The sequence below is a fragment of the Penicillium manginii genome (assembly GCF_028828005.1).
Source record: "Penicillium manginii strain IBT 31320 chromosome Unknown utg000003l:1.0-959480.0:1.0-959601.0, whole genome shotgun sequence".
Classification (NCBI taxonomy): domain Eukaryota; kingdom Fungi; phylum Ascomycota; class Eurotiomycetes; order Eurotiales; family Aspergillaceae; genus Penicillium; species Penicillium manginii.
Genome location: NW_026643104.1, coordinates 348058 through 368508, shown reverse-complemented (window position 1 = coordinate 368508; position 20451 = coordinate 348058). Strand labels below are relative to the sequence as shown.

Genomic DNA, 20451 nt, shown 5'->3' with positions numbered 1-20451 from the left:
CTCTATCTCCTTTCCCTCTCTCTCTCCTTTTATTGTATTTTAATGATTTCGAAAAATGCGTCCGCTGGGTTGTTGCGGCGTCTGGAGGTTGGCACATCGCATCTTCTTTCATCTGGTCATACATAGTCAATGGATCATATTGCTTTTTTTTGTATAGTCGCATAGCTTGTAGCTATGAAAATAATACACCTCAACTGCTTTGCCGACACTCTATCCGTGCATCTTGAAACAACCATCCCATCACCCTCACCGTCATCTTGAGTCGTCTTTTCCCCCCGCACTCTTTGTATAATGTAACATTCATCGAAGGTATGTAAGAGGGTCCTGCTAGCCTCTTGTTTGGCCAATTTCCCGAATTTAGAGTGATTGACATGCCAGTGGTTGGTTGAAACCCATGTACAACACGATTTCCCATTGGTTGGGTGGGGCCGGCAGATTAAAGCTTAGTCAGTCTTATCCATTGCCGAAGTATAGAAGCTATGGATGAAACCCCCAACCACCCACCCGCCCAGTGCCTTTTTAATATATCTCAATATACGCATTTCGCCTCACCTTCCACCGGCCTGCACCCTCCGCTGTCCCTCACCCTCCGCTGTCCCTCACCCTCCACTGTCCCTCACCCTCCACTGTCACCCTCCCTCCCTCCTCAGTCACCATCATTCACTTTCCCTCACCCTTCGTCGTCCCCTTTCCAACTTTACCCACCATTCGGTTGCCATACAATAACCTGGCTACTTTGACCACAGCATGAAATTCCTGACATTATCGCGGCCTTGACCAAAGCATGGAATAATATCATCAATAACTCGGGGTTGTGCAGTGGTAGCAGATTTCAAAGCAGCTCCAGGCCGGTTTGTAATTTTACCTTATTTTGGCCCATTTCTTTTTCTATTTCCAGTTAATTCCTAACGTTTTGAATGAAATTCGTCGATTTTGACATAATAAACGTTTCTTGGTTCCGAGGATGCTTGTGAGGAGCTCAGTCACAATAACGTAGGTTAGGCATCGTAGTATAGTAGCATACAACAAAACCATGAAGTTATCACATTGAGAAGAAAAAGAAGAAGTGAAAAGGGATGACAAAGGCAGTATAACATTATTGGTTATCACCCCTTCACTGCTGCCGCTCCTTCTATTCATGCATCCTAAGCTCCGAGTTATCCCACAGGTCTTATAGAAATCAGCATTCGGGCCGCTCCTTTTACTATTTGTAGTCACTGTATGATTGTTGGCGGTTTCCTTCCAGTCGCTCTAATGGAGCCTGAGCCTGGGTACCATCAAGAATATCATTGAAAGGATCATCAAGATGATTCGGCTCGGATGTGCTTTTAACTTCATCCGCTTTATATCACAGATTTTGGTTGCTAGTCGCACGAGGTATTACGTCCCACTCCGCCATTCTCTAGTGTTTCTACTGCTCCAAGTCATGACATTCCTACATCCGCATCAATTCGCTTTCTACTTGTTCTCTTCTTTTTGGTGGGCGCAATAGAAAAATCTCAATGTTAACGAGACCTAATTGACATTTCAAGCTTGTTGTGCTGCTGCTCACACAGTACCTTAGTACTAGCACCTGAACGCCAATTTTAGTGAGGGCCGAGTCAGAGCTATGTCTTCATGCCCAAGTGCAGAGATTGACGGTACTATTCAGAATGTTAATATTTCGAGACCTCGGATTCCAAGGTTGTGAATCACGGCGGTGTTAACCGGGTACTATAAGGGTTTGCGTCAATGCGAGAAACCGCAATGAATAGAAACCGCACACGTACCAGTGCACATGAGGATGTCTCCTTCAATCGGCATTTAAAAAGGTGACGAATTCAATAAATGGCTCAAATATCATTTTTGGATGAAAAAAAAAGGACGGCCGTCAGCAGTGACGGTCGGCCGCTCAAGTTCTACACTTTTCTGCGTTTATTAGTCCATGGTATAACTTTTGAGAAAAACAGGCGCAATTTCGATACAATCGAGATTGCGGTGGGCTAAGTTCCTCGATAATACCTTTGACGTGTCTTCAGCTAAGCCAGCTGAAAAGCCCCGTAGCGCGGCAGTAGGGCTGCTATCAGTTACAAGTACCAAATATCCGCCCGCATATTGATATGTCGTGTACAGTGAGCCTCAACAATATTTGATTATCAAGGTGCTTATTCAACGGGGCAAGCTGTCTTAATTGGCGGCATCCTACAATCTAGGACGTCTTAAGTATTTGCCATATTTATGCCTCGGATTGCGCCCTCTCACAGAGCTCAAAAAACATGTCCATATCGCCTCCATCAGCATCACCCAATTCCTCGCCGCCCTTGTACAGAACCGTCTGTGGCAACTTCCTGGCATCTCGTTCAATATGGCATTGGTCAATGTCAGCAAAGAAAGCTGCCACCCCAGCGGCACCGTTCAATAAATGTTCTAACTCTGGACCGGGGCCACCATTTTCATCGAAGAAATAAATTATCGTAGGCTCAGAGCGGTTGATGACGTCTTGAAACTCAGCAAAACTAAGAGAATATATTAATATTCATCAGACAGCAAGGAATGATGGAATTCATACTTTTCGACCGGAAGTGCAGCCATTTTGAGTGTTTAAGCTTTCTGGTAGATTTTTCTTTCAGATAGGATGCAATAAATATGCAATCTTCTCCCTGAGTGAAACAGACATTTATAGGCAAAATCAGATACAATCGTCAGCGGATTTATTCATTCGCTTCGGTGCTGTAGAGGAGCTGAAGGTTCAGCTCCTGACGTCAGTATGGATACTTGTGGGTCTAAATAAGTTCTTATGATTTGGTAATCTCATATCTTCGCTATTTCCGGCTCTGAAATGTCGGTGAAATTTGGAACAACTACATCTTCAGCCGTGCCGCCCAGACAAACCCCGCAGCGAAGTTCTTACATACCATCTAGAACTGTGGAGCCGATCGGGAAGTTTAATATCCGCATCTCGATTAGTCGTCCAAACATCTAAGGAAACAGACGTCATTGAATCCCAAGGTAGTGGAGTTGTATACAGATCAAATATCAGACTGTGAACAACACTTGGGGTCGCTGCTGTGACAAAGAAGAAATCTAGAAAGGTCAATATGAGACGTGCTTTTCAAGTTTGCGAATACAAAACTTTTGAAAAGATCCGTCAAAATATTGGCTGGGAAGTGATTTGATGCAATAATTGCAAATCTCAGCAAAATTTGATCTTGAAGCACGCAGATTCTCACACGTTCTTCAGCCTTGACCTAACTTGCGCGACATCATGATATTGACACGGACATACAAAATGTGTTGAATGGTTGCCAATCCAACGAATCTCTCGTACATGCAGTCAGCCGTAAACAGGTGGATTGATACCAGTCAGCCTTCCAAGGTTGACACCTAACTCCAAGGCAACAAACGTCGATCTATAAACATCCAGAATACAGTATACCAAAGCGGACCAGCAATCAGATAATTGAGCTAAAATACTATATCTCGATAATCTGAGTAAGCAGATACAATCATAGTATAAAAAACTTGTACCTGTAGACGCAAAATGCTTAACATCTTTGTCTAGCTAGAGAGAGGGTATCAAGACAAAAAGGTCTAAAGAAGTTTGACTATAGAGAGATAAGTATAGAAACCTGGGCATCAAGCATCTGGAAGGAGCGGGGAATAACCTTGGAAATATCTACGGGAAGAACTTGAAGGCACCATGGCTTCATGTCGAGTTCCAAGGTTTCGACCTGAATGTTCGGCGATATACTGCAATCTCCTCGCCCTGGGACACGCATCAAGGATGGTTTCCTTCATAGGTTTCTGCAAATGGGGAACTTCCGTTCTATAAATTTCAATCTCTCCTTTATATTAGAATACCTTCAAGTTGGTGTTACTTCAAGTCTGTCTTAGATGTTAGAGTGAAGCAGTCGACTCTTGGCTTATTGTTGAAAGCCTTGGAGAGAAGCTAACGGCTCGAGCCGTTTCGCACACCCCTACTATCTAGGAACTCGGTCAATTTTCTTGCCTGCTGTATATGCTGCCAGTGAAGTAGGCTTTTCAGAGTACACTGGCTTCTTCCACCTTCGACCTACCCTTACATGGCTTAGTGGTCAGGCATTACAATGCTACTGGTATGAGATGCGACCGAGGATTCAAAGCAGAAGCGCCAAACGAGCAGGACGGCTGCAACGACGATTTGAAGTCAGAATAATAATAATTGACACGAGGGACGCGACCAAAGTTACTAATACATAAGATAATTCTAAACGATTACTCTGTATGATCTAGGTCTAGCCTGCATCTCTGTCCAAGTGAAGGGACCATCCACAGCTTTAGATATCGACTGGATGTTTTTGCTGACAATGAGCATAGTTACGCTATGATCCTTTTGCAAATGCTCACCTCTCAAGTATTTCGCACTTGGGGGGACCTGCCCCGCGGCACAGCATTGTCAAAAGTCTTGTACTCCGTACACCGTTGGGGGATCCCGTCTTGCCGTGCCAATAAATTGCTGACATTTTTGCAGGGATTTGACTCGGTATGCGTGGGGCTTGGACTGGGCGTGCTGGTGGCTTCTGTTGCAGGATGAAGTGCTGCTGCGCTGCACGACGTAATCAGAAGGGTTTTACATCAGCGAGCCTCCGCTGAGTAGCTGTGATGAGGTATTGATTAGATCTGGTTGTTTCCATTCGATTGTGTATCATCTTCATGAATTATTCACTCCACAATATCCTTTTTGTTGTTGGAAGGAATGATAATTCAGAGGCTGGGCGGTCGGATCGTGCGGGGACAGCCCACTTTCCTCTTCGATTGACCTGCCTAGTCGAGTCCAATCGAGTCGGCGAAATTCTCCGAATTACGAGGAAATGGACTGTGCGCATAAGAGTCCAGATGACACGGAATAGATGTCATTTGCGACCGGATCGGCATGCTGTACTCGATACTTGCATCTATTCTCGTCCCGTCGCCGGAAAGAATTCAATCAATATGAAGGCATTTCCCCATTGATTTCAATTAATTCATTACAAACAGGACCTTGGATGCTTCCACATGGACTGATCCGCACTCCAACCACGGTTTTGACTGCCAATAACCTTGTAACATGCGGCTGGGGTGCCCTGTACCAGGTACATGGCCAGATCTTATGCAGGCCGTCCCGAGAACAAGACAAGTTGACAGCAGCTAAAAGCCCAGGATGATGAACAATGGGGACGGTGAGATCTGATTCGATCAGCCCCTCATTCTAGGTCTCACCGCGAGCGTCAACTGGGCATAATCGATTGGATGTGACGGGGAATCAACCCTGCAGCCAGCCCATCACTGCGCAACACAGTCAACCACCAATGAATAACGAGAATTACCCGCCCACATCGACGGGGCCAACATTCTGCAGCGCTGATCGATTCGATTCCCTTAAAACTGGCCATAACCGCCCAGGCGGATTTCTTCTTTTCTTTCTTCAGCGAGCGTTTGTTTGTTAGAGCTGCCCATCTTTTTTCGAGTGAACCCCGGCACTGGTTGTCAGGTTCTTTTCTTTCTACTATTCTACTATTCTAATTACTGCCCCCCCAATTTTTCTCAGCCACATTTTCAACCAACCAAAATCATACTCACTACTCTACACACAGTTCGAGCTGCGCTCTCTGTGTCTTTACCCCATTATTCAGCCTCGCCGGTTTTTTACACTCGAAATTCTTTTCAACTTTTAACAGTCTGCGCCTCATCGTTGCCGGTCAACGTTACGCCTTGCTGTGCCAGCTCTATCAACAAATCAATTTTAATCTAATCTCGCTCGGATATAATTATTATATTCTCATTGTCGTGGACTGGTTCCCTTCAAAGAGCATCAACAACAACTCAACTCTGGTAGTTTTGTTGTTTTATCTCTATCTACGACAACTTTATACTTCATCTTACAACTTTGCATCATTTGATCTTCACGTCTTCATAATGGCCGCCGTTCAACTCAAGTTTTCTCTGCGCACCTCGTCCAATGTCAGGACCGTCCACCTAGTCGGATCTTGGGACAACTACTCTCGTCAATTGCCTCTGTCCGGTGAGGACAAGCCCGGTGCATGGGTTGGCAAGTTCCGCTTCCAGTCCTCCATGCTGCAACTCGGTAGCCGCTACTGGTACTATTATATCATGGATGGCCACCACGTCTCGCACGATCCAGCCGTCGAGTACACCGTCGAGCCCACCACCGGCCGCAAGCTCAACATCCTCGATGTCCCCGGTGGCAAGTCAAGCCGTCGCAGTGAGGCCCCCAAGGCTCACCGTGCCTCCGCCAACGTCGCCACTGGCCGCGCTCTCTCGCCCTCCAGAATCCAGCACCCCAAGCCTTCCAAGCCCTACGCTTCCCGTCAACTTCGCGAGGCCGAGTATGCTCCCACCGTCGACGATCTCACCCGTCGCTTCGCAGGCTCCCGCATGTCCGATGAGTACTCGTACTCCAACAGCCCACCCAGCTCTGCCGGTTCCTCCCTGTCATCCCGCTCTTCGGGCTCGACCTCGCCATCCTCTCTGTCCTCCATGAGCGATCCCCCCCGTGCAGTGTCGCTGTGAGCGTTACGGCATCACTCGCAAGGGCGACCGCGTCAAGCTAGACTGTGGTGGTAGCCGCTGTGGCTACATCTCCGAGTCCTCCGAGGCCAGCTGCTCCGAATCCGAGGACAGCGATGAGGAGTACCGCCGTGCCCGCCGTGGTGTCCGTCGCCAGGGCATCGTCGTCCGCCGCTAGGTGCCTACAGTCGATCATTGCCCTTGCCTTGTCTAGTCTGGGTCAATGAGCTTCTGCTTTGCGAATAATCCACTTGGATCTTGGCCGCAGGAACCCCGGTCATCGTTCTTTGCTTTGCTTGATGATTTCTACGAAAGATACCGAAAACCAACACAAAACGACCCCAAAAAAAGGAAAGAAATATAACCCTTCGCCGCGGGTGAACAGGCTTCACTCCGCGAGTGAGTGGGGAATATGATACAGTTAATGTAACCGTTGCGGAGGGAGAGCAGAGGATAAAAGACATCGATGAACCCTATCCGATGCGCCAGACAACATGCCGCTGATTCCTTTCGTTCTTTGCGAGGATCGGACCCGGCACTACTGTTATTGACAAGCTTATCTTGCGACCTTGCATTCGCAAGCCATAAGGACAAGTCCGCTCTATGTCCTGCATTTAGCCACTTGAAAATGAAAATTTGGCTGGGATAAAGCCCCGCGGATGTATTTCCGAAGAGCATCTGGATGTCATGAGTTATTCGTTGCTCAGGCTTTGCGTCTAGTTCAGATGTTATGAATAATGAGAAATGACTCGGATCTCTTTGTTTCCTGTTGAAGTTCTTTTTGCATATGTAGTGTAAGGAATGATATCCAGTTCTGGACTTTAGGATATCAATGGTAAATTTCTGTCACGGCCCGCATTCAAATTACCACTTGGGAGAACAATACCTTTCAATCTCTTCCCCCTCCGTCTTTTGTTGCCAAAGCTTTGTGTTTGGCGATGACGAGGGGTTAGGTATAAAAACTAGTGACGCGATTTACTGCGCCTGAGTAAATTAGAACCTTCGCTAAAAGTCAGCATGCAGGGCATGCCGGAGCAACCAACTTGAAAGCCTTAATATCGTCATTTCACCAGCCTTGCGTCGGGACGTTGCTCTTCAATTTGTGCCTGGCCTCTGATCATGCCCAAACCTGGAAATTCTTGATCCCAACAATTCGCATTTAAGGACTCGCACTTAGGGACTCGCGCTCCGAGGATCTCGCGCCCCGAGGCTCATCCGGTCGCTAACTTCTCGCCTCTCCGTAAACGTACTAGCATCCATGTTTTTCATTGGTGGGGAAAGACAGCTTGGGCCCTCTAAATATGTCAACTTGCACTAGCTTGCATCTAAACTACTTGTAAGTACTCCGTGATTTCAACTGATATCCTTAAAGCTTGACGCTTTGGCCCCTAATTAACCTTGGAAGTTGGGGAAACGCGCCGATGGCAGTTCCTCGGCCGGAGATATGGGGTCCCCGAATTACTATTTTAGGCAATTTGCTATCAGGCCACAACACATCCTGAGATTTCCCTCTGATAATTTCAAATGCAGTGTCATAGATTTATAAATGTTGATTCTACTCTAGGAACTCTCGGTACTACACAGCACATAGCCTCTCAGTCAAATATACACCTTTCAAGCTTCTACCAAAGCCAGTATTCCTTTCTATTCGTCTCTGATTTAAGTACAGACACGAACACACGTGCCTCGGTTTGCTTCGGTCTCTCTCTCTCAGAAACTTCCTTCGCAAGCTCCCATAATTCCCGCATCATGTCCCTTGGTATCTCCATCGGTGATATTGTTCTCTGTGCAAAAATTGCTCACAAGCTCTTCTCATGTGTCACGACGGGACGCAAAGAGGCATCAAAGGACCTCAAAGAACTACCCGATGTTTTATTTAGCCTTTGTTATACTCTTCACATATTGAGAAAGGAGTATGAGACTGTAATAACAAGAGTAGAGAAGAATGAATACTTGGGTTACATGATTCAGTCTTGTCAAGCGACGCTTCAAGAGCTCGACACTGCCACGGCCTACTACCGAGAGATCATCGATGTTGGAAGGACAACCAAATGTTTCAGATCGCAAGCTAAGATTCAATGGAAACGAGTCCTGTGGAGCTTTCGTGGAGATACATTTACCAAATACCGACAAAAGCTTCAATTGCACACCGACTCGCTTAACTTGCTTCTGAGCACCTTTATATGGTGAGTGCAGTCAATTTAGCGGATCCTCATTTTGATCTTTGTATCTAACAGATAATTATCCTCTATCTTTGTGTTCAGGTCTGCTGCCAGTCGCATTGAAACAAGTGAGCGAGCAAACGAGCAGAGGCTACATCACCTTCTGCACCAAGCTTCTCAGTTCTCCGAAGATTTTCGACAGTCGATGCAGATTTTACATGCCAACATCAATTTCACAGAATGCCGTAGCATTCTTGGTTCGCGCGTTTCAATATGCTTATCTGGCTAAGGGCGGAGAACCTTTAGGACTGGCAAGAACCGCGATATTGCCAAGTATGGTTCCGTCGACATTATCTTGCATACTACATAATTACTCAAATATTCCTGTTGAATTCACTGTATGTCATTTCAACGTTCTATCTAGTATACTAGCTGCGGGTTTCTCAACGGCGAACGGAGCGTTCCAACTCTCATGCCTCAGGCATTAAGACTGTCTGATTTCCTCATCCGGGTACTTTCGCTCTCTTCTCTCCACCCAGTCCACCTCCAAGCCTGGCTGCTCCCCCTGGTCTGGCTATGCCTATGCCACAGCGAAACGGCGGCGGCAACCCAATGCACAACCAGGGTCAAGGCCAAGGTCACCCCCACGCCATTATTGGTAACAATAGCTTCAATCACAACTCCGGCCTGGGAATATGGGCCAACGGAAGCAACTCAATGATGATGTGTTCGCCGCCTAGTGGTACTACCAACAACAACGTGGGACTGGATATGAACGGCTTCAATACCTTCTACCCCGATCACATGATGGGCCGTTGAGGCTCAAGCATTATATGTGGGATAATGTCCGGCATGTTTCATGAGCGAACTATGGGGTGTTTGGCATATCGGGGGGCTTCTTTCTTTTCGCAAATTAGATCAGCATTCGGAGGCTGTATACCTCTCAGGAGTATTGATTCGGACTCTGCTTTTTTGTATTTTTTTTTTAACTTTCTCGCTTTCCCCCATTCATTGATCTTTTTGCGGTCATATATCGCTATGGTTCATGAGGTTGATCAAAAAACTCCAAACGCATGATGATTCGTTGCATATGCTTCGGAGTATATTCATTTATGTTGATACCTGAGGGTTCAGGCTGCAGTGTGCTGAGTCATCTCTTGCCCACTATAGATAGTTCTGGATAGTCTCACATCGTTTCCTCCCATCACACCACAGGGTGTCCCTATCTCTCTCTTTCATCCCGGTGATGGGGGGAAGGAACCATCTCTCGATTTCATGATGCTAGGTGGGGCCAAATATTCAAGACAGACTCCTTCCAGTTCGTTTCGGATGACAGACCACATCCTTCTCTGGATGACATTCATCCTCTTTGAATAGTGGTCCTTGCATTCTGGATGGCCTCACATTTTTTTCTCGCATCGCACCACACCTCGAGGCTTCCCTATTTCTCTCTCTCATCCTGGTGGCGCAAACCGTCCATCGCTCTATTTCATCCGGGTGAGGGCCAACCACAGGTCTTGAAAACAGACTCGTCTCGAGTGTTTCGAACAACATATCACATCCTCGCCTAGATGATTCCATCCTCTTCGAATGGTGTTGCCTTCATTGGTCATACTGATGAACGGTTCGATCCTCTCGACTAGAGTACAAAAGAGGTTGCCAGAAGACCTCAGGGCTCTACAGGATGCGCTGTTCAATTCCGGCATACTTTGAAGGCTCTCTCAGAGACTGCGAACGCTTCATGTTAGAGACGTGTGTGGCTCCAGCTCAGCAATAAAAACATGCTCATCTTGAAAATTCATCCAATTTCGCCAAAGGACACTGCAAGACCACCCCTTCGTGATTTTAGGGTCAGGAACCGACAAGCCAGCGATACGAATACGCAAACAATGCTCCGAACGGACTAAGCCGCCGTTCCGTCCTCAAGAAGGTGGAATGAGCTTCGTCCCAGATCAGGATTCAGTGGAAACAAACCACGTGTTGAGGCAATAACGATAGTACAGAGCCAAACTGTGCGAGTTCTAGCGACGTCTGGTACAGGTGGTGGCTTAGGTGACATCTGGCTTTTGTGGATTTCAACGGGATGTTCTTATCTTGTGGTTAATTGCAAGAGAGACGCCAGCACCGGAGGCCCAAGTCCCCTTCGATTAGCGGGTGAATGGACCACATGTGCATAGCAGGAGACCCAAAATTCATCACTCGTGGGATTCCTGGGGATAGATGGAACTTGAGTCCTTAGTTTATGCATTTCGTTCTATATCCAACGAAACCAAAATGAATAACAATCCATGAATGAAAAATGGCCTTCTCCAGCCCCTATATTCTAGTTTCACTGCTCTATAACAACAAGACAACCTCTACTTAGGCCCCTTCCCAATAATCCCCTCCAGAAAATCAAATCCCTCCCTCTGCAACCACCAAGTCTGAGACCCAACCTTCATCATAGCTGCAAAGGTATGTTCCTCCCCAGGGACCTCGGTCATTCCGCACTCCACCCCAGCCCCTTTCAACGTATCCAAGAAATCCCTACTAAGATCAATGGGAACCATCGTATCCGCCTGCCCATGCACGATATAAGTAGGCGGAAACCCCGCCGACACATTCCGCGCCGGATCAACAAGATCAAAGCCAGGATCCGTACTCTGACTCTGGGGATAAATAACACTCGGCACTGTTCCGCCCGCGATCTGCGTAAAAGCGAACGCGTCCCGGGCCTTCGAGAAATCAGGGCCCTTCGACGCACCAGATTCAGTCTGGCCTTCCAGTGAGACGGAAGAGTCCGTCGGAATGGGAATTTCATCATAGATCCTGTTCAGAAACTCCGCGGAAAGATTCTGGGGCAGTTTGGCAGCGACGTGCGGGATTGGTTTTGACCAGAGTGGGTTTGAGAAGTTCACCGCGCCGTATAGGGACAGGATTGCCTTGACGGGGACGGGCACGCCGAAACCCTGCATTTATTAGCTTTCTTCACTGGTAGATGTCGGGCTTTGGGTGTGGGCATACCAAGCTAAGAGCTAAATGGCCACCGGACGACGTTCCGAACGCAGCGACATTATCCAAATCAGCCTGGTAGGGGCCGTGATCCTTTAAGAATGTATCGAGATGGCCGTTGTGAATCCAGGCTAGTAGATCGCGGATATCCCGCATCGGGCCGTCTAGCAAGTTCACGCCGGGGCAAAGCCGGTGGTTCGGGACGAGAACAATCCAGCCTCGGTTCAGACAGTCGTTTACCTGGGGGATGGAGACCATGCGGGAATGACCGAGCATGAAAGCGCCGCCATGGATGTCGATGACTGTTATGAATTGGTCAACTGTTCTTCATGACGATTGGATAGGGTTGATCGGCACCCACCGACGGGATATTTTCGCGGTGATGACGCGTTCGATTGAGGCAGGTAGATGTCTGTTGAGATCTTGCTGCCGTCGGCCTCTTTGTAGAGTGTTGTGAGGGGATTTTCGGTCGTCATGATGTTGCTTTTAGGTGTTTGTATTGGATTTCAGCGACAGGGGGCGTGGGGGGGAAGTTTTATAGCAGTCGATTGCCCCGGACTGGAGAACTCGGGAATTCCGAGCGGGGCTGTCGGATGTGATGGGGACGAGTGGCAGGAAAAGCCGGAGAATCCCCATAATTGCATTTCGAACAATCTTAGAGTGCAAATGGGGTTGGCGAGAAGTACTGAGATGAAGTAGAATCTGAGTGTTTTTGAATGTCATACCAATGGATCAAGTAATCGATCAGGTGCGAAGGGGCTGTCAGCACATCATGAACAATTTAATGCTGACTCGCACTGTCAATCCAAATTCCTATTTAAATATGCAAAATAGCGAATCGGAAAACAGATCGAAGCACTCCGATTCCACTTATCCTATTGGCAGTGCATGGATCAAATGAATGTCAGCAGTTGAGTGGCTGAGACAGCGCATCTAACGGCGCCCCCGGCTCTCTGACGCCTAACCCAAGCAGAAGTCGCTCGATACCAAGCATTTCACCAAACGCCACAGTCCGATTTTATTAAATATATGCCGGATCGCAAAGTGTCAAGCTCATGATTCAAGTCAATAGGACGCCCGATGCTGAGTCTTTAACAAGGGGAAGCTGATATCGACGACATCAGAATCCATATTCATCCCGAAGCATTCGTCTACACTCTACATCTACTATGCCAGGACCCAATCAAAGAGTGGATATTGTTCAATAGTACCTGATAACGACAGAAGATACTCGCTCGCCCATGCAGGATGCAGTGCTACAGAACCAGCGCAGCAGAGAGAAAAGAACGCAGGAAATAAACATAGGAAAGAAAAAGCTCAAAGCAAAAATGAACAGAAGCCGAACAGTTCCAACCATCTCATGCAGCCTACTACCCGAGTAGAACAAACACCGCTAGTCCAGGGAACTGCAAGGAAAGAAAAAAATGAAAAAAAATAGCAGTGCAATGTACTGTACAAGCCGTCCACGAATCCAAATCCACAAACACGACAAGGATCGAATTGAACCGAAAGCTTTTCCTCATTCATCTTACACCGAATTCACCAGTCGTGAGGCAAATTGTATTTCGCCCGGAAATACAATCTGATTCGTCACATACCTAGGTAGTAGGGTTGTTTCAAACTGGGAAGGCGACCGGCGCCCATCCCATCCCATCCCGATTCCCCCACCCCACCTGCAGGGCTCAGTCATTCATCTCACCCGCCCGGGGCAATGATTGTTTTTTGTTGTAGTTGTGATAGAGCAGAACCAAACATCCCAGCTATCCTCGTAACGTGAATAATAGATATCGTCGCATCATCGTCATCCATACATATTCTCATGAGCCCCCAACCGAATTGACTCGGGCCAAACCGGACTCGATCTCCCCCAAGAAGACCTCAGCCCCAGAAGAAGATCATCGCATCGCAGCGTAGCGTGACAGATAGAATCATAAACATAGTAATAGCAGTGGTTCACCAGTCAGTCTAACCAGTAGACTGAAACCACCCAGCTACCCCAGGCAAGAATAAGAACTACCTGCCCGATCCCTTCGAACTGGAGTATCCAGAATCAGGCCAGCGGCCCGCCGTCGGTGAAGTAGGGGAGGAGTGGGCGGAGTGTCGTGCACAGGCGTAACCGACCAGTACGGTCTTTTCTTGAATGGAGTGGCCGCGTTGGCCGTAGGCGGAGCATGGGTCGATGGAGTGTTGGAAGTAGACGCATTTGCAGACGGAGTAGCGCTCGACGACTTTGTAGCACATTTTGACGGGTAGATTGAGTTTGAGGGAGAGTAGGTGGAATGATAATGAGGGTTGACGGATCAACTTCAAGTTGAAAAGTGAGAATGTCCGAGAAAGGTAGTAGAAGTACGGTGTCGAAGCGAATGCAGCGAGTGCCAGCCCGAGGTGAAAATGGAAGTGGAAGTTAAAGTCAGAAAGGAACAAAGAGAATCGTCAACGATTGCGGAGAAAAGAATCGAAGCAAGCAAATCAAAGCAAGAGAACCTTCAAATATAAAAAAGGTCGAAAGAAAGACAAGTCTGCATGAATCAAATTGAAAAAGAAGCCACAATCCCAGCCTGTTATATACACCTGAAACCTTACTAGCCGACACTGGCGGAACCAAACGACCCAGACTCCATCACTCCCATCTCTGACTCCTCGCAGATCATCCTTGGCTAAACCAAACAGTGGAACCGCGCATCGCCCTGGCCCGTGAAGCAGAGCAAGTACAAGTGCAAGACCCGCATGCAAGGCCATCCAACGGCCAGCCCTATGGGACTTGACTGGACTCAGGCAGAAAAGTGGGCAGGGCCACCGGAAAAGACCGACGCACGCGCCAATCGGTGGATACGAACAGCTGAAGATGTCGGAGAGCTTAGCTTGGTATTGCTCGCGTAGCCAGTTAGGATGGGGGAATCTTGCCCTGATGGAGTACAGCGTGGGCCTAGCGTACCCCGGTTGGCGATCCACTTGGTCAGTTCGGATGGCTATTAATAAGGGGGGGGGGGACGATTTACGGAAGGCACGGAGTAGAATATAGTGTTTTCCAAATGGGGATATGGAGATATTCTAATGATGGACTTTCGATTGAAAGAAATGGTGTGACCAGTGAGTGAGTGCTTCAGAGAGGTGCGATTTGGTTATACTCGCGAGGAACAAACTCCCCTTCAATGTAATTTGATAGAAAATAATAAGTAAAAACCAAATTAAAGTAAAATTAAACGAAGGAAAATAAAACAAAAGAAAACAACTATAGTAGTTCATGCCAAATTACAATGTATAACCAGAATAGTCCATCCTATAATACGAACACGATGCGTCATATCGGACCAAGACTTCACAATGGGAAAACACCAGCCCATGACAGCCCCACCACCAGCTCTCTCCCTCGCCACACCTCTCGTAATCAACAGAAACAGAATACCAACCCAAAGCAAAGAGCAGAATAGAACCACTCTGAAATTGGAAAGAGTGAAGAGAGAATGGAAGGGGGCTTGGCAAAGAACCGGTGAACACACCCTAGACATCACCGCGGTCAGACAGTCACGACACCCATTTCACGGAGGGGAGTCGGTGAGCCTGCGCGAGGCTGAAAGCACAGTGGATCACACTTCCATCTTTCACTTTCTCCTGTGGCTCTGCTTTGCATGCTCTGCCTTGCCTTGCCCTGCTTTGCGTTTAGAGTGGAGACACGCTAGACACTAGCCTGTTCCCTGAGTGGTCAGATGTATTCCAGTATGATGGGATACGCTGACTTGGTCTGGTTTAGTGAGTTTCTGCCTGGGAAGACGGGCACAAGGTGGAGACTGCGCCTCATTCTGTCATCTCGACTTGGGCGAGTTACACTTGTTACTTTAGTTTAGTCGCGGCCGCGGCTGCAGGCGCAGATGGAGCCAGCTTGGTGGTACACCGTCGGATTGTGACGGATTGCTATACATTAGAGGTTGGTTTGCGGGGCAAGAGTCGGTGACTGCAGAGAGAAGAGACACAGGCTCGGAGTATGCAGTACATCACTGCGTACTCCGTACAAATGATACATTGCATAATGTATGCATTCGGCGATCTATAGACTCCACCCTATTACCCATACAATATTAGAATACTAATAATACTAATAATAATACACATTCATCTTAGATGTGGCTAGAGACCCCAAAAAAAACCAGGATAATACACCCTACAAGCCCTAACAAGTTAGTCCAACTCAAGCTTCACCATAGTAGTTCCATAATCAAATCAGCCAACTTGACTTCCTCATCTTCCAGCAACGGCGACTCCGTACGATCAACCCTCCAAAAAGTAACCCAAGCAAAGAAAAAGAAAACAAATCACCAATAGACTACCCGGCTTTCCCCTCCCCTTCTCCTCACAATACTCCGTACTCCATAAACTGCACATACATACGGAGTAGTCACAGTGGATCAAGATCAAAAACCAGGCACCCACATTCAGCTGCTGACGGCCCTGACCAAAAGGATTATTACCTTTATTTAAAGTATCCCAAACCGGACCCCGACCCTTACCATATCACTGGGACCATCTCGTGGTCAATACTCACCGGCTTCGTAGGGCTGAGACATGTCTGCAACTTGAACTTGTTCGGTTCAGCTGGGGGTGACGGGGACTACTGCGGGTTGTGCATGTTGTTTCATGTTGTCTCTGGAGCCGTTGGTTCTTTCCGATAACAACGGTTCTTGTTTTCTTGTAGCCTGGGTTATACTGTTGATGACCTCACTGTCCAGGTGGCAGTTTATCCGTAGATGGAGGCGCGTTTGCCGGGGGTTTAAGTTGTCTAGTCGAGTTGAGCCGAGCTCGGTTTAAGATTCGAATAGTACTCAGGTACTATTGCTTTCCAACAGATAGATCGGCGAGGTATAGGTTATGGTACTTACTACTAGTTAATAGCTAGGCACTAACAGTTCAGTTTACTCCAAGTGTGATGGTACGATAAGATTATTATTCACTCCAACCAACAGGCCACACAAACAAACAATGCATGGAACCGCTAAGCAGATAAAAACAAAACGCCCCGTTTTCCTTGCATATTTTTCTCAACAGACTGAACTAATACACACACTCGATCTAAACACGACCCAAAGCCCCAAAACTCAAGCCGCGCGCAAGACCAACCCTCAACAATGCAAGCACATCCCGTCCACTCGTATCCCCAGCCAACCCAACCCTCCAATCCCACCCGCGCTCGGTCTCAGAACCAGGCGGCGAGACCAGCACGCCCGAGGACGTAGCGGTAGAAGTAGAAGGGAGAAGATCCGAGGATCCGAGGAGGGAGAATGTCGAGGCTGAGAGGGAGGAGACGGATTTCTTGAGAATGGCGCGTGGGGAGGGGTGACCGTTGCTAGAGGCAGCGGCCGAGAGGAGAGTTGAGCGGAAACATTCTTCGCACTGTGCGAAGACGCGCGGGGTGATTGTTTCGAGATCTTCGATTGCGGAGAGGATTGTGAATTGTTCTTGGACGGTTAGGGTGGGTGATTGTTCTGGGTGATGTTAGTACATACTATACTGCATAGCGATGGGTGGGTCGGGGGTTGTCAGAAAACTCACGGTTAACAAAAACCAGCGCCTCGCCCAACAGTGCAAGCAGCCCATCAACCTGTACAGCAGAATCCCGACTCGGGTCGTACAATCCGCCGTAAATGTTATCAGCGGCACTGCTGATGACGGCAGTCAAGGCCTTGGCCGCCGCACGGCGTCTGGCGAGGGGTTTGAAGCGGGGGCGCTGGCCATCGGCGAGGGAGCAGGCTTCGTCGCGGATCTCGTAGAAGCGGCGCAGTGTGGCGTAACCGCTGATGTAAAATTGGAGAATGCGGGCGGCTTCTTCGTCGACCGAGGCAATGGACGACAGGCACGCCTTGGGGTCTTTGATCATGGAGCGCAGCTCCTGGTCTAGATCAGCTGTGGCTGGGTAGGCGCGCGATTGGACGAGAGAGTATGAGATCAGCAGGTCGACGACGGATTTGACCTTTCGTCTGTTTTGAGCGCGGGCGTAGCAGACGAGTGCCAGGCCGAATTTGTCGGTTTTCTCCGTTGTCATGTCACCGAATCGCTAGAAGTAACAATGTTAGTCTTATCTCACGCTGTGCTTATGCTGATGCTTCGGCGATGGGTGCTAAGTGAACATACCTCCGAGACCTTGCGGCCTTGATCTTCTAATCCTAGATCAGAGCACAGTACCACCAACTTGTCCAACTGGGAGGTATTCTCTAACGGCAACTTGTCGACAATCTCCGAGACGGCCTTTTTCATCGCACTCGCGTCTTGTACTCGGCTCAGCACTTCCAGTGCCATCTCCCAGCCCTCGCGGGTACCGCTCTCATTCTCGATAGAGCCGCGGTCAAACAGGCTGAAAGCATAGCTCTTGAGAATGTCATCTCTGTTGAGTCCACGCGACGGGGGACCATTCTGTCCGTATGAGAGCACCATTAGGTCATTATCACTGAGACCAGGCATGTTCTTAGAGCCAACTTCTAACCAGCCTCCGAGACTAGCAACTTCGGTGACAGCCGCGGCAACGCACTGCGACCAGGACTGCAACAGCTCAATAACACCGTTGACATTTCCCTCAAAGACAGAAGCCAGGCCGACTTCCAGGCCGTTCATCGTGTTGACGCGGAATCCGGCATCGTCTGACGGCTCACTGGTAGCGCTGCCGAAGGCCAAGTCTAGACGCGCAAGGTAGGCATCTCGCATATTGCGATCAACGGCTCGTAACTGCGACCGAGAGCCGCGCGAGCGCGAAAAGTCCATGCTGTTGGCGCTGGCGCCACAATCGATTCCTCCGGCAACGTCATCCTCGCCATCCCACCAAACAGTGAGACCGATTGTAGCCTCCACCCAGTCTTGTGAGTAATTCTTGATGGTAGTGGTATCGCCGAGAATGATCCTGTACAGAGATTTTAGGCTCTGGTAGATAGTCCACGGCACACGGCTCTCTGCCATACGCGCTGACTGCGCGAAGCTGACAGGGTTCTGCCCGAAGTTCGCCATGCCAAAGTTGACGGCCTGGAATCCGTTACTCTGCGGCACGGCCGCTTCTTCTCGCTCCTCGCCTTCGGCGAATTCCTCCAAATCTTCCACGGCCGACAGAACGCGCTTGCGGTAGTGAGTCCAGTCCGAGCCGGTGATGTCCCAGTCGTCGTCTGAGAATCCGGGGCAGGAGTCGAGAATTTGAAGAGCCTTGTTCACACAGCGTTGGATGTTCTGGAGTTGGACACCACGATAACCGGGCTGAGGCAGACCATCTTCCAGTGCCGATCGCGCATAGTTGAAATCGGCGGATCGCAGGATTTGAGCTGCTTCAGCAAATCGTCCACGAAGAATAGCCGCATTGATGATATCCCAGAAATTGGAGGATGCAGCCGGATTGGGCTCGACGTAGCGCAGGGCTTGGAGGTCCTTGTTTTGGGAAGCGTGGTTACCATTGAGCCAGTCGAGGAGGATCTGAGGAACTGGCGTAGCAACGCTGGCACGCTGAAGCGCCTTGACCATGCTGTTACCGCCATGAGCAGACGGATTGGATGCAGAGGCAATCGGCATTGAAGCGCGGGAAGGATGGTGGATCTGAAGAAGAAGAGAAGCGAGAAAGCTGGCCTTGACCAGAGTTGGTGCTTGCTCACCGGGGCCAATGCTAGACCCGACGCCGTAGGGACGCTTAATACCGCTACGGTCGGCGCATGTATCCCAGGTGTTTATCAATCGGTTCGCGACGTAGGCCAGAGTCTGGTCCAAGTCAATGTGTCGGTACTCGGCCTCGCGGAGCTCATCGTACAACCGGCCCAGCGAGTCCTCTGTGTTGATGATCATATCGGCGGGTTCGTCGACCGCGGCGCTGCGAGATCGAGTGGAAAGATTGTGCAGGATGGATGGCATGGCCGAGGCCTTCTTCGGGGACAGCTTTCCTTTGCGTAGAGGCGACCGGGTCGCCCATCGTTCGTCGAGCTTGGGGCGCTTTGCATCGGTGGGATTTGTGTAGATGGGTTTGCGCGGTTCGTTCAAGTTGAGGCCGGTTGATTGCGGTGGCAGTGGGTTGCCGTAGTTGGAGTCGAGGAAGCTGAGACGGGCTGATGGCTGTTGAATGCTCAAATCCATATCACCTTCCGCATCCTCCTCGTCATATTCCTCGTATTCCTCTTCGACCTGCTCTTCCTCGGGTTCCATTTCCTCTTCGAAGTCTCTGGTGTACTCTTCGTTGTACTCGCTCATCTGCGATGACGCGAAGCCATTCGACATGCCAAAGTTGTTTGCCTGGGCAAGGCCGCCGGGCCGACCGAATCCGCCTCCATTCGTCGCAGCGCTGAAACGAGTCTGCTTTGTTCCAAATGACGGGGCCTTTGTTTTGGGCATGCCAAAGTCGGAGCCGAAGGACGAGCCGAAAATGCTGTCACCCTTCTTGAAACCGCCGGATTTCGTGAAGAGCGAGTTTGTAGAGGTCGCGAAATCATGCTGCTTGGAATGCGACTCGAGTTGGGAAGTGTTGAAGATGGTAGAGGTCGGATTGCCTTGGGGGGTGAACGAGGCGTCTGATGGCGGTAGGCCGGCCGGGGTTGTCGAGACGTGGCTGAAGAAGCTCTGAGTCTTGGTCTTATCCGGGGTGGACGGCGGACTCGAGTCGTAAGGGACTTCGAAGGACATTGCGCAGGAAACAAAGGATTAACGGAGGGAGCAACTTTTGGGCCACAACGCTGCAGGAGCAGCAATGCAATGCGTGGGGAATCAGGTGATGGGAGAAATGTCGGAAAGAATGGCGCGTGGTGACACTGTGAGGGCAAAGAGT

General features: G+C 49.1%; 7 protein-coding genes across 7 annotated transcripts; 3 read left to right on the top strand and 4 right to left on the bottom strand.

The window, feature by feature from the left end:
- Positions 1 to 2215: 2215 nt before the first annotated feature.
- N7533_003501 (uncharacterized protein) lies at positions 2216 to 2571 on the bottom strand (the record flags this gene model as incomplete). The annotated part of the gene is made up of 2 exons (XM_057100151.1): positions 2216 to 2495; positions 2549 to 2571. 2 exons carry the CDS (start codon positions 2569 to 2571, stop codon positions 2216 to 2218), a joined length of 303 nt encoding a protein of 100 aa, XP_056962839.1.
- A 3342-nt stretch (positions 2572 to 5913) lies between these two features.
- esdC (GTP-binding protein EsdC) lies at positions 5914 to 6703 on the top strand (the record flags this gene model as incomplete). The annotated part of the gene is made up of 2 exons (XM_057100150.1): positions 5914 to 6439; positions 6501 to 6703. 2 exons carry the CDS (start codon positions 5914 to 5916, stop codon positions 6701 to 6703), a joined length of 729 nt encoding a protein of 242 aa, XP_056962838.1.
- Positions 6704 to 8274: 1571 nt separating this feature from the next.
- On the top strand, positions 8275 to 8976 carry N7533_003499 (uncharacterized protein; the record flags this gene model as incomplete). The annotated part of the gene is made up of 2 exons (XM_057100149.1): positions 8275 to 8711; positions 8790 to 8976. The coding sequence occupies 2 exons, from the start codon at positions 8275 to 8277 to the stop codon at positions 8974 to 8976; spliced, it is 624 nt and encodes a 207-aa protein (XP_056962837.1).
- Positions 8977 to 9263: 287 nt separating this feature from the next.
- On the top strand, positions 9264 to 9506 carry N7533_003498 (uncharacterized protein; the record flags this gene model as incomplete). Its single annotated transcript, XM_057100148.1, has 1 exon — positions 9264 to 9506. The coding sequence occupies one exon, from the start codon at positions 9264 to 9266 to the stop codon at positions 9504 to 9506; it is 243 nt and encodes an 80-aa protein (XP_056962836.1).
- A 1538-nt stretch (positions 9507 to 11044) lies between these two features.
- Positions 11045 to 12154, bottom strand: N7533_003497 (uncharacterized protein; the record flags this gene model as incomplete). Its single annotated transcript, XM_057100147.1, has 3 exons — positions 11045 to 11635; positions 11691 to 11980; positions 12040 to 12154. The coding sequence occupies 3 exons, from the start codon at positions 12152 to 12154 to the stop codon at positions 11045 to 11047; spliced, it is 996 nt and encodes a 331-aa protein (XP_056962835.1).
- A 1537-nt stretch (positions 12155 to 13691) lies between these two features.
- Positions 13692 to 13919, bottom strand: N7533_003496 (uncharacterized protein; the record flags this gene model as incomplete). Its single annotated transcript, XM_057100146.1, has 1 exon — positions 13692 to 13919. The coding sequence occupies one exon, from the start codon at positions 13917 to 13919 to the stop codon at positions 13692 to 13694; it is 228 nt and encodes a 75-aa protein (XP_056962834.1).
- A 2823-nt stretch (positions 13920 to 16742) lies between these two features.
- N7533_003495 (putative nuclear pore complex subunit Nup85) lies at positions 16743 to 20309 on the bottom strand (the record flags this gene model as incomplete). Its single annotated transcript, XM_057100145.1, has 3 exons — positions 16743 to 17155; positions 17223 to 17724; positions 17802 to 20309. 3 exons carry the CDS (start codon positions 20307 to 20309, stop codon positions 16743 to 16745), a joined length of 3423 nt encoding a protein of 1140 aa, XP_056962833.1.
- Positions 20310 to 20451: the final 142 nt, after the last annotated feature.